Genomic DNA, 13252 nt, shown 5'->3' on the forward strand with positions numbered 1-13252 from the left:
AAATGCAAAATGCAAATAACAGCAGTCAATGCCAAAACTACTGCCATTGCCAATGCTTGTTGATTAGGATTTAGGATATGATGAGATGGTCCTACACAAAATAAAAGCTGCGTTTCAGAGGCCTCTCGGCTGATGCTCGCTCAACTGAGCTCTGTCAAAGGCCTGATCGACCTCCCCAAATCAAAACCTCCACATAGTATTTCAACATAGTAAATACTCTTGTGCAGACAGCACTGTACATGCTAATCCTGAAAAAATAATGGTCATATGCTTCACTATGCACAACTTACAGATATTTCAGGTGTAAATTGACATAAGAACGTATCACAGCACGCACAATGAAAGCCAAGGAAAACTATTGGGAAATTCCTGAGCAACCAACCGAGTTACCCAGAGCACCCGAGATCCTCCTGCTTTTGGCAAGACATTAGTACGTTTAGATGGTATATTGATATACATTCATAAGCAGATGGGTTCTAAAATAACTTGTATGTCATTGTTTGTTTTTAAGGGAACTATTTCGAAGAGGGTTACAAACCCAACAGTCAATTTGAGAGAAACAATTTAATTTTTTGTATGCAATCAAAACATCGGTTTATATGTTACTCAAAAGGGACAAAACATGATTAGTTGCAGTATTATGCCAAAAACATAAATTCCCTTAAAACAATTAGAAATCTTCTAACTCTTTGCTCAATACATTTAGTAAAGACACTCAGTTTATATTGTGAAAATTCACATGAAAATACATGATGCCTCAAGAGAATCTGAAACGCATGCAAGTGTTTTTGGTAGAATCCACTTGTGTCCTGTTCAAGTAGCTCACACAGTCTGCACATTACGGAGTAAGTCAATAACCCCTTCTCTGGTGAGGAACACAACCTCTGCAGTGTTTTGACACCGCACTTCGAAAAACGATGGGTCTTCTAATGCTTTCTTCCCAGCTATGATGACATAAGGATAGCCTAGCTTATCAGCGTCTTTCACCCTTTTGCCAATGGTCAAATGGGTCCGGTCATCCAAAATGGTCTCTCCTTTCATGTGCGGGAGGGAGTCCAGATCATCGTAGAGGTTTTCCATTAAGGCAGCAGCCGACTCCTCCTTGCTTCCCTTCTTTGGCGGGATGAGACAGGCCTGAAAAGGTGCAATGATGGTCGGCCAACGGATACTGTCTTCGGTGGAAAGAACCTCAATGGCAGCAGCTAGAATCCGTGTAACACCCAACCCATAGCAACCCATTTCTGCAATAACGAGTTTGTTCTGGTCATTCAAGAACAAGGCCTTGAATACAGAGGAGTATTTAGTGCCCAGATAAAACGTATGTCCAATCTCTATGCCCTTTGTCTCAATTAGTGCATTGCGGCATTCCGGGCACTCCTTCTGCACAGCGCTTAGTGCTTCAACATTGGTCGAAAATGTGCAACTTGAACATACAAGGAGTCTGTCCTCGCCGATGCTTGCAGGGACCTGAAACTCGTGCGACTTCTCCCCGCCAATATTTCCTGTATCCGCCTGCACCTTTACAAACGGCAACCCTAAAGAGTGGAATAAGCGTGAGTAGGCATCGCACACCAGGTCGTAAGTCAGGTGAGCTGCTTCCTCAGACGCATCAAAGGTATACATATCTTTCATGTAAAATTCCCTGCTGCGCAACAGGCCAAAGCGAGGCTTGGGCTCGTCTCGAAACTTCCTGGTGATCTGATAGAGCAAGAGGGGCAGCTGCTTATAAGACAGACTCCCCTGGGAAGCTATCAGGTCTGTCACTGTCTCTTCGTGAGTTGGTCCAAGGCAGTATTCCTTGCTGTGCCGGTCAGTCAGTCTAAAGAGCTCACTGCCCATTAAGCCCCAACGCTCACTCTTTCGCCAGAGCTCCGCGGCGCTTAAGCTAGGCATGTTTAACTTCTGTCCACCGATAGCCGCCATTTCTTTGTCTATCACTCTGATGAGCTTGTCTATTGCTCGAACAGTATAGGGCATGTAGGAAAAGCAACCGGGACTACCCGGGTGGATTAACCCTGCTTGAAGCATCAGACGTTGACTTTTGCAGGTGAGTTCGCCAGATTTGCTCTCTTGTCCGGGCACGCGCCCCTCCTCAAAATTCATGGGCTGAAAGACCTGAGAGAATACCAGCCTCCTTGATTTGCCAACGCAACAGTGATGGCATCTGTAATGATGCAGATGGTGTGCCGCCAGAATGGGCATTAACTCTTTCCAACCTCTCCTTAGCCTTTCCATGCAGGATTTTGTTAGCAGCATCTTCTGCGGAAAAAAGAAAAATGAACGTGCGATTATTCTTACTATATTTCATTCTGATTTGCTAAAGCACAAAACATAACTTTTCTTTAAAGGCATGCACTGAACAAAAATATTGAATCACAGAGCTTTACCATTTCATATGCAATTTATGGCTGTGCGGTAGGGCAATCTTCTTCGTTGCCCAGCAGAAAAACGTGGTCTTTTACAATCAATCATACCAGGGACCCAACGAAACCTAAATGTCGGTGGCTAACCCTTCAAATGTTTGGAGGGACGCCAACTTCGAAGACCGTGGAGGAGGGGTTTCTTACTTATATGGGGGCATCTAACTTCTTTATGCATTCTAATGAGAGTATTCTAGTGCAGCTTCAATGTTACAAACAGTAACTCCTGACGTCTGAAATCACAAACTTAAGACTGCTATCAGAATGAGTGGTGTCCTGACCCTTCTACCCCTCCAATCACTCCCCTGGCATGCAAGCACTAACCCCACATCACGATTTCAATTGCCTAAAAATGTATGCTTATGAATGCAGGTGCTAACAGTGAAAGGCTTTAAGTTAGTACTTGCAGGGCCTTTGTTAACAGCGAAGCCAAGGCGCCGCTTAACATCTGTGTTATGTTTTGTCCGAGCCCAGACAACCCAATGGTGTGTTGCACCCTTGAATCCTATGCATGCTGTAGTACCTTTAGGTTTTAAAACCTGCCAGCTTTTTTAATTCTTGCTTCATTTATAACCCTCAGAAATGTGATGTGCTTGCTTTGAAAACAGAGGCACAGTTCCCCAAAAAAATAGACGGAACAAGCTTTTCCATCATTGAATTTTGAGAAAATTTCGTTGAAGGCAGATGGCGAAAATAAGCAAGTTATTTGTGCCAAGACCGACACAGAACATGTTCAGTCTATGGCGTTTTTTCGTCCTCACAGCCACAGGAACGATGGACGTGATGCGAAAGTGATAAGGAGTTATTGGAGGAGGACTTCTACGGTATACTCTCCCGTCAGATTCTTGGCTGCTCTATGGGCAAAGCAGATTAGGATATGTCTCACTCGACAGAAAGGCTGCTTGGCCAACCCATACACCTCAGATGAGGCTGTGTGACTCTGCAGATGACAAAGGACCACAACGCAATTGAAACGATACAACCTGCAACGATACAAGGTACCTGCTCACCCTGCCATCCTCCCGCACTGCTTCCGGGCCACTCCTTTCACTGGGGTCTGTAGCTGTACCCATACAGTCCCTCCCACCCGCCTTTTTCTTCCTGCACTTATCAGACCTACCCTGTCTGCTGCCTTAAACCCAGCACTTGCTGGCTGTACTACCACGGTTTGTTGCCTTTATTATTTATTTATTATTATTTATCTGTTTCTCCTTTGTTCCACACTTTCCACTTCTCCCTTTTCCATGTACTTTTCACCTCCCCCTCTCCCATGCAGTTACGCGTTCTCAATGTCACTGGGCCTAGTAAGATCATTGTTTTGTTCTCCCCTGTTCCTCTCCCTTGCCTTGTCGCGCTCTCAAACACTTGTGTACGAGTGCGATAGAATAAAATATCAATTCAATTCAACCAGTGATCCTTTCACCAGCGGCCCAGTCTTCCAAAACTCTTCATAACTTCTAGAACCACCATAGATGTCAGCAGAACGGCTGAGATCCCGCTCAGCTGACATCATGGATAACTGAATCACTATTAAGGTGAATTTGGCTATTTAAGGCGAGCAAATACTTGGTTCACGGTCACCCCATGCTACCCTGCTGAAAGAAACAAGTGAAACAGGCCAAATGGTTCACCCCCATACTAAAATCACTTAAAAAAAGGAAAATCGGAAACTGAAGAAAATCTGGAGGAATAACAATCTACACACTAGCAAATTCGCCTACCACCAACAGTTACGCCTTTACAGGGCTAAAGTACTCAAAGCAAAGAAAGCACATTACTTCAAAATGTATTGATTGGGGCGAATCACAGTGAAAGCAAAAATCAGAGAGTTCAAAAAGCCAGACAGCCTGTAACACAACCCCTATGCCTACACAAGCGCTCTGTGACCAGATAGCTGCATATTTCAACCAAATGATACTAGACATCCAGGATCACCTTGACAATCTGGAAACCTCTGGAAAAAAAAATCATATAATGAGCTCTGGGACTTTATGGAAAACAAACTAACTCTTGAATGAGCTACAGCATGTATTTTTTCTTTTTATTTGTTTTGGTTTATTATAAACCTTTACAAAAATGTTAAAAACAAACTACAATGATATTAGTTACAAGAATTTAAGAACATTCACAGTTCTTTACAAGTTTATATAGAGTACAGAAAAAAGAAAAATCAGAGCATACAAAAAAGAAGACTATATTAAAAGATTTCAAATTGCTCCAGAATAAAAGAATGCTGAAAAAAGTCACAGAACATTGCTCGCTAAAACATTGAATTATTTCCAAGACCCAACTTGGGCCACAAAACGATTTAAAGCACAAGCAAAAGATTAATAGCTAACAAATGAGAAACGAATGTAAGTCACAAACATTTCTCAAGGAGGTTACCCGTATATTTAAATTGGCAGTACTTTCATGCATCATTCTATTCCAAATGAATTCTCTGTTTCCATCTTGAGTAGAACTTACATTTTGAGCAAAATACTTAATGCTATGGGTCTTAAGTGCAGGACATACAAGGAGAATATGTTGCAGTGATTCCACTACCTCCTCTATTTTGCAGAATCTGCACCATATCCAATCCACAGAATTACAGTTCCTGATACTCTTAATTTGATTGGTTAGAATCACATTAAATGTAAAGCGCATAAAGTCGTTGCGTATTCTCTTACAAGGTTATTTCTTTAGATGCCTTTCCATAACCGGATACCATCTCCATGTTGAGCATGCATTTTTGTACAATTTAGATTCTGAAATTCTGTTCCTAGTTTTCTGCCAGTCGAAACCCATAAGGCTTTCTTTGATTTTTCTGGGTATATTAAGCAGAGAGATGGCAGACATACCTAACCCGCTAAGACATTGCATCTTCTCTAAATGTACTTGTGTATGAAAGGATTGGTAGATTCCTTTCCAGCACCTGTATACAAGTCGCCCTCAGCCGCCATTTTACATTTTCGGCATAAACAGATTATTTTCCAAATTGCATACATCGAAAGAGATTGTATGCCAAATTCATATTTTATCAATTCAAACGGAATAGTTTTGGGTAGAAAGTATAACTCCGACCTCCAAATGTTGCCTTCCAAGTACTTCAAGAACTCCTTCAATTCGTTAGAGAACAATTCCGTACCATATACTAATCGGGGTATGACTTTTTTGAGATAAAATTCCCTAAGGGGTAACATAGAAAATTTCCCAAATTTTGTTTCGATAGCGCGCATTTGCCTAATAGCAATTTCCGCTTTTAGTTTGAGTTGACTTTTAATTAGTGTGGTAGTGCCCACCCCTGAAAAATAGTAACCCAAATATTTAAAAGCAGGTTGTGCTTTAATCCGATTGGTTCCACACAGCCAAGAGAATGCATTTCCCTCTTATTTGGTCTCCCAAAATGAACAATTATTGTTTTAGTTGGGTTTATTTTGAGTAGTTTATTTTGAGTGAAAAACCAAGTACAAAACCCTCAAAAGCCTTTAATAGTCTTTGGAGGCCAATCTTGGTGTTATCCATCAATAGAAAGTCGTCCGCATAGGCCATCTATGACAGGCGAACATTGCTCAGTCTAGGGGAGACTAAACCCTTATTAGTCAGGGCAGTGTCTGCACCACTCACATATAAGTTAAATATGGTTGGGGCCAACATGCAACCTTGGCAGAGGCCGTTGGGAATTTTAAGCTCTTTAGAGAGGAGACCCTCAGAGTTAAGTCTAACCTTCAACCTCTTGTCAGAATACAAAGCAATGACAATATCCAAAAGATGCATAGGCATGTCGAGATCTCTTAACACCTGCCATAAAGTTTTTCTATCGACCAGGTCGAAGGCCGAACTCAGACCCATGGACGGAACAAATGTAGGTCTTGCTCCCATTTTCATTGATTTAGACATTATGCACTTTAAAATTAATCAGTGCCAATGTTCTTTTTGAATCCTATTTGTTTAGGATCTAGAAATTGCTTTTCCGAGATCCATTTTTGTATATCCGGCAGGACCAGGGAGGCAAAAAATTTGGACTCAAGATCAGCTATGGCAATCGGCCTATAACTAGAAGGACAGTGTTGGGATCCTTGTTTAAAGATTGTACGACGATCGAGACCCTCCATGATTGTGGAATATATTTACAAATTAGGATGTTTTCTAACAGAAAAAACAATAGTTTATTTGATAAATTGTTGGGGCCTGGGGCACCTGAATTTTTTGATCTTTTAATGAGACCTGCAATGTCTTCCATAGTGTATTCAAATAACCAAGTAGGTCTCACCATAGTCTTTATTGCGTCATTAGACTTGTTATTAATATAAAGTTTGGAAAGGTGTCCCAGCCAAGGGCCTTCATTTATAGGATTCAGGGTTGCATCTTTCTGCGGTCTTTCTAGCTCGTTAATTAAGTTCCAAAAGTTAGGTTAGCGTAAGGACTTTAACATTGCTTCTCCCTCGAGCTGAGTTCGAGAACCTCTGTGATGTATTATCCAGTTTTTATATCTTTGTTTGATTTTCTTTTTCATAATCAAGATGCTGGATACAGGAAGCCCCGATTTATTTATAAGTCTAAGTTCTTTCCTGAGCAGACATTTACGATCATGTACTTCAATATCAGTTTGATGTTTCTGTGGTTTGCTTGAACTTATCTTTTGACGTCAACACTCCTCCAACTTGGAAATAGTAGTTGTTATGTAATGTTTAAAGTTCACTGGTGAATAATGATCCACCCGTTGATAATAGGAAAGTGTATCATAATCTTTCACCATGGTGGCTGTAAATTTGACATTTTTTTTTAGTCCACTTAATTCTGTTTCCCTTAATATTAGGCAACAATCCTTGATTATAAATGTTAATAATAGGTCTTTGGGAATAGACAGATAGTTCAATAGTGAGCATACAATGATCAATACTCTTTGATTCTCTAATTTCAAATTTACCCATACACTTCGACAGCCCTACTGAAAGAAAAATGTAGTCAATAATTGACTCATGGCCCTTTGCTTTTCAGGTGTAGTGATCATTAAACAACAGATCGAGACCCCATACTTCTGCAAAATGTGTCCATATTCTCCCACACAATTTGGAGTTCCCCCCCAGTCTGACCTGTGTGTCAATATTGGAGATACTTATGTCCCGAGACAAACAATCACCAAATCAGACAGCGTTCATATCCCCTGCAATAACAAGCTGGCCCCCAGGATTCTCTTGTAGCCATAATTTTAGGTAATATCCTAGATGACTCCGTTCATTCACTAATTGCAGGTCCAACTGTTCACTAGGGTTCCAATAAACATTTACAATAAGTAAAGAAATGCACTCTTCATTAAGCATCAACTGATAAGAGGCCAGAAGAAAGTGATGAGAAAAACACCATTCTCCAGTTTTAGTCAAATGGTTGGAGTCTTTAGCAGCAATAATGAGACATCCTTAGGACGACCCTTATTCACACCATGTGCACAAAGTGATGACAAAGTGAAGCCTTCCCAACAGAGTTGGACTCTAGACCATGATTCTTGTATTAGGACAAAGTCCAACTGTGACAAATCAAACATCAATTTCTCATTGTGCATCAATTTAAAACAACCTCTAGAGTTCCAGCTCACTAGTTTTAAGTTGCTATAAGAGCTAGAGGGGCTTGCCCAGCTGTTTCAGCGTGTCGATTGACTCCCGCAGAGACAGGGCCAACCACCTCCAATCCGGTTTGTCCAAATTGGATTCCATTTTCAGGTTACCCCTGTCCAAGGATAGGTTTTGGTGACCCCTCTTTTGTGTCGTTAGCCTCGAAAAAAATGTTGGGAGTAATGGGCATGGTAAGCTTCTGTTCAAAGATGTCAAAACCTCTGCATTGAAGCTGTTCAGCTTCTTTCAAAAGAAGAGCCCTCTCCAGAGGAGAGGGTATAACTAGACGTACGTAGTCGTATCTAGATTTATGTATGAAATCGACTAACTGTATATGTCTGCTGACGTGATTAAGCTTAACTTCGGGATGGTTGCAAATAATGATAGGATATAGGGTCTACTCAAAGGTCTACTGATATTAAAGAATCAGCTCTACAATGGATACTGACATGCTACCAGTATCGTTGAATAGTGTTCTGATGATTAACCCGGATAGCTCGGGGTGAACTGGCGGTCTCAGGTCAGTGTCCTGATGTATTAAAACCGTTTGATCCCTGCCACCGGATTTGTTCTCATTCTCGTGATGACCAGCGACCTTAATCCCGTCTATGTCAATACGTTTGTTTTTATCTGCAGTGTTTTCTACTGTCTTGATTGAGGGAGGTGGATCTAACAAATTACACCTGGTCTCTAACAGGAAGTTATCTTTAAACACCCTGAGAATCAATTAACACAGATCATCTTCCTTAATAGTTAGGTCAGCCTTATCCGACCCGTTTCGTACCTCGTTCGTTAACCTTGATGGTAGTATCACATGGTTTGCAGTATTGGTAGGGTCGTGGTCAGTTTCATTACACAAATTTGTCTCCATCATGCTAAGAGAGGCTTTCCACTCTGGGTTACCAAGGCCAGTATTGACAGTGGTTCCGACAGACTGCCTCAGTTGATCACTAATTTCACCTGATTTGACAGAAAGATACGTCTTTCTTGCAGTCATGACTGAGGTTGCTGTGGGATTAACATGACTATTCAGTCCCCATTCAAAATTGGAATTAGAGGGCTCACAAGTATTGCCTGTCAGGGCTTTGTTTTTGAAGATTTCAAAAATATCTTCCCTTTTCTTTTTCATTACATCGCAGAGAGCATAATCCCCCTCAGAAAATACACTCTGCGGTGCTTGATCGTTAGTTTCTTTAAGATCTATATGCTCATCATTCTTTGACAACTTTTTTTGGGTTTTACTACTTTGCTGCCAGGTGCTAAAATTGCATCTGCAGCGGCTTGAATGGTGAGTTTAAGATCACGATCCCTCAAACATTTTCTAGATGAGTTTTTGTGAGCCTCGTTGATATTTTTTTTCTTCATTTTCGCTAGTTTTTTCCCTGTCTTTTAGACATTTTTAATTCAAAGTCGTCAGTATCTACCTGTTTGTGAGCTTCCCTCACATCACTAGCTTGGTTACCTTTCTCATCCAAAACCCAATTCATTCCGTCATTGCCCGTTACTGACAGATCACGAACCTCTTCCTGTGTTGTGGGAATAATTATTCTCTCATCAGTTAACAGAGAATGTCTTCGCCCGCTATTCGCTTTTCAAGGCTATGACCCCTTTCCTCTGTAAGGTCTATCCTCGGGTCAATCTTTAATGCCTGCGTTAGTGCATCAGTAAATCTCGGGGGTAATAGCCCCATTTCAGCAGATAGGTTCATAATAGCAGCCGTCTGCTTTCTTAATTCCAACAGCATCAGTCTTTTGAAAATACCCATCATGACTGATAGGTCAGAGCCCACTGCTGGTTGAGATGGTTCACTCGTGCTCCCCATGCAATTGGCTACAGGATTATAATTACTTGATGGCAGAGTGTGTGGAAAGTCTAAAGATTATCATAGTTAAAGTTACTTGGTTTGCACATGTCGTTCATAACATGTGGCACCTCATCTTCGTGATTTGTTTTTTTTTTTAAATTATTAGTGTAACGTCAGGTGACTCTTCCTCCACAAAAAGTGGTTGAGAGGGGTCAATTTGGTCCTCTGTTGTTTTGCCCATTAAGGAGCAGTCTTGCGCACATTGCAATAGTGCGTCTTCATCATCATTGGGATCTGGTAATGGTAGAGCTGCTGCTCGGGCGAGGCTAGTGCGTCTCGTACTGACAGCAGCAAATAAATCTACTCCTGCTTGTTTTCTCATTATTGGAAGTTTGTTCTTCCTCATTTTTAAAGTGCTGAGCAAGAACCACAATTCAGAAATGCGAGTATTGAAAGTACAGGCAATAATCAAGATGCAATATGTAAACACTTACTTCTAACGTAACCTGATCCCCAAACCCCGCCAGCCTAACAGCCAAACACTTTCGTACACTTCCGGATGCACGCGCGAGATGAGCGTGCATCGGGTTTTTATATGTACATAGGACCAATGGGCTGCGAGGAGGGCGGGCCACTGGAGAACAGTGCTAGGAAGCAAACAAGGACAGTATAAGGACTTAGCTCAGGGCACAAATCACGCTCCAAAATGCGCACGTCAACGTGTTGGTAGACGAGCCCCAGTTCCAGGACATGTACTTGTGGCAATGAGGTAGGCAAAATCACATGTTTCCGAGATGGCGCACTTCTTCTTGCCGACTAGTGATATCTTGTAGTAGCTGTAGCCGCGCTGGCACCAGCAGGAATCAGGACTTTTCAGGCGGCGCAGAGCATAAAGTACAGCCCAACAGCCAAACACTTTCATACACTTCCGGATGCATGTTTTCTTTAGGCCTTCTAGATACACTCAAAAACAATGTGGATGAAAACTTAGAGTGCACTCCTCCTGCTAGACATCTCAGCCGCTTTCGACACCATCAGTCACGAGATCTTCCTAAAAATACGGGAAGATATTTGTATTAAAGAATCAGTTCTACAATAGATCACCTCCTTCCTCACAGGTAGAACAGAAACCACAATCTTAGGTCCCTACAATTCTCGGCCTCACCCACTTACATGCAGGGTACCCCAAGGATCCACACTGTCCCCTCTACTTTTCAACATCTACATGACACCCCTACTTGACATCACACAATCTGGTATCTCTTGCTACAACTACGTGGATGAAAAACAAATCTACATAGTTGTGACCTAGCGATCACCAAATGCCCCAGACATGAAAAACTGCCTAGCAAAGGTGGACGCATGACTGACAGCAAACCGACTAAAACTCAACCCTAGTAAAACAGAGCGGATGCCCTGTAATCTACAGGTTCTAACTCCACCACAATCCTATGGCCGGACTAGATGAGACCCTGCCCAAACCCATCAACCATAATAAGAAATCTTTAACGTAAATGGACAACACCCTCACTCTTGTACCATAGGTCAAAGCCATCGTCAAAAGCAGATTCTCCCATGTTACACTGCATCTTACCTTACATAACATTCATGCACAGTGCCATTATCATCTTTTCTTGAATACTATAAACTAGAATATGCAAACATCCTCTATCTCGGACTCTCTAGGAAACTTCAAAGAGTTAAAAATGCAGCGCCAAGACTACTTCTCAGAATCAAGCGATTTTAACGTATCACGTCAGCATTATGTACGCTCCACTGGCTTCCCATCAAAAAAGTGTTCATTTCAAAACCTTGTGCATCTCCATCCTTTATGACAGGGATGGGACCCTTCCTCCTTCAAAGGTTTCAACACAACACTTCTTCCAGAACACTTAGGTCCAGCAATGCTGCACTAGTAATAGTCCACAACTACAACAAGAAATGCCTAAAAGGATCATCTTTTTCAGTTCTGGCCACGAAACATTGGAACACCCTACCCAAACGGAGAAGAACCACCTGACTTTAGGAAACACCTCAACATTTCGCTTATCAAACAACCACTTTGAAAGAAAATAAATAGAATAGCAACCGGCTAATAACTGTGCACCAGAAACTTGGGCCAATTTACGAAAAGCATTTTATAAAACTCTTGGCACTACCATTTGCAGGGAACCAAGCCGACTCATGGAACCTAGACTCTCCTGTGTTGGCACTGGTCAGCACCTTTAATCTCAGTGAAACCTACCACCAAGAGCCAGGAAGTGACAACACCCTCGCCCCACACGCTCCACCCACCTCATCCCTCAACTAGCTCAACAACAATGCTGTCAATTATTGTACTCCACAATTCGGGTGCGGCCCATATGGCTAACATGCCCGGCCAGTACCTACCACAAACACAGATTTTCATATCAATACACAGGTAACTGGTACTTCCGACCTGCATCCATTAACACTCAGTTTCTGTATCTGCCTTCTCACTTTCTGGCTAACACATCCTGCCCTCCTTTCTTACAGAGCTGTTGGCAGCAAGGCCAACCTTGTTGGCAGACGGGCGTTATATAAGACCACTTTCCATTACATACCTTATTCAGTATTCATGTACAGTAATTGTAGTTTTGGTTTCAGATTATAAAGCCAGGTATATAAGTAATAGAAAGAAATGTGATGAAGAGCTATTTTAGCATCTCAACCAGATATGATCTAATTTGAGATGCCTTTACACTAGGTTACACATGTGTAATAGTAACTGGCTCTTAAACATTGTTTGATGCAGCCATGCAGCTTCTTGTTCTGGATGTACATTACAAACAAGAGACAGCATTTCTTTAATGAAGAGATATCACTCATAGTTCAACCACCTGATATTGTGCAATGAGCAAGGGACAGTGTGCTTTTAACTTAACCAGACATCACTTCCAGCTCATCATCAAATAATATGTAGTCAAAGACAGTCTGTGTACTCATAAGGCATGTACACGTACTGCCCGGTTGGTAATGCAGTGATTTTGAGCACCATCATGGATCACATCCAAGGTGGAATTCTTTGAAAGGAAGGTGACGTGTTCTAAAACTAGAACGCAAACAAGGAAACTCAGCAGGTTGAGCAAATGTTGCTGAAATGTTAGGGGTTTAAAGCAGCCATTTAACCATACAGCTTTTGGGGGGGCCCCGTAACGGCACACACGTAATGGCCGCCTAACCACAGAGCTCCGATCCAGACCTCGTCCTTTTGAAGAAAATATCAGTTTTGGAGCCACCCTCCGATAACATCTGCAATGCCGGGTGCTCAATGACCTTAAAAGAACATACACCGTGAACAGAGGAGAAATCCGACTCAAACTGGCCGAGATATCCTGCTGGCAAGTTAAAGCAGAGGCGACGGGGAACATTGGCCACCCGGGAGTACCAGGCAGAAATTAACTCAGGCTGCTGGG

At 42.0% G+C, this 13252-nt stretch overlaps 1 protein-coding gene across 1 annotated transcript in view; it reads right to left on the reverse strand.

Annotated features, from left to right (window-relative positions):
• Nucleotides 1-549: 549 nt before the first annotated feature.
• The window catches only part of PARS2 (prolyl-tRNA synthetase 2, mitochondrial), a 142819-nt gene continuing 130116 nt past the window's right edge, over nt 550-13252 (reverse strand). The window contains exon 2 of the mRNA XM_069642121.1: nt 550-2259. Coding sequence (XP_069498222.1) covers nt 823-2256 — 1434 coding nt within the window. The 5' untranslated portion in view covers nt 2257-2259 and the 3' untranslated portion in view covers nt 550-822. The remainder of the gene's footprint in view (nt 2260-13252) is intronic.

The sequence above is a fragment of the Ambystoma mexicanum genome, chromosome 1q (assembly GCF_040938575.1).
Source record: "Ambystoma mexicanum isolate Mex_15411 chromosome 1q, UKY_AmexF1_1, whole genome shotgun sequence".
NCBI classification, from domain to species: domain Eukaryota; kingdom Metazoa; phylum Chordata; class Amphibia; order Caudata; family Ambystomatidae; genus Ambystoma; species Ambystoma mexicanum.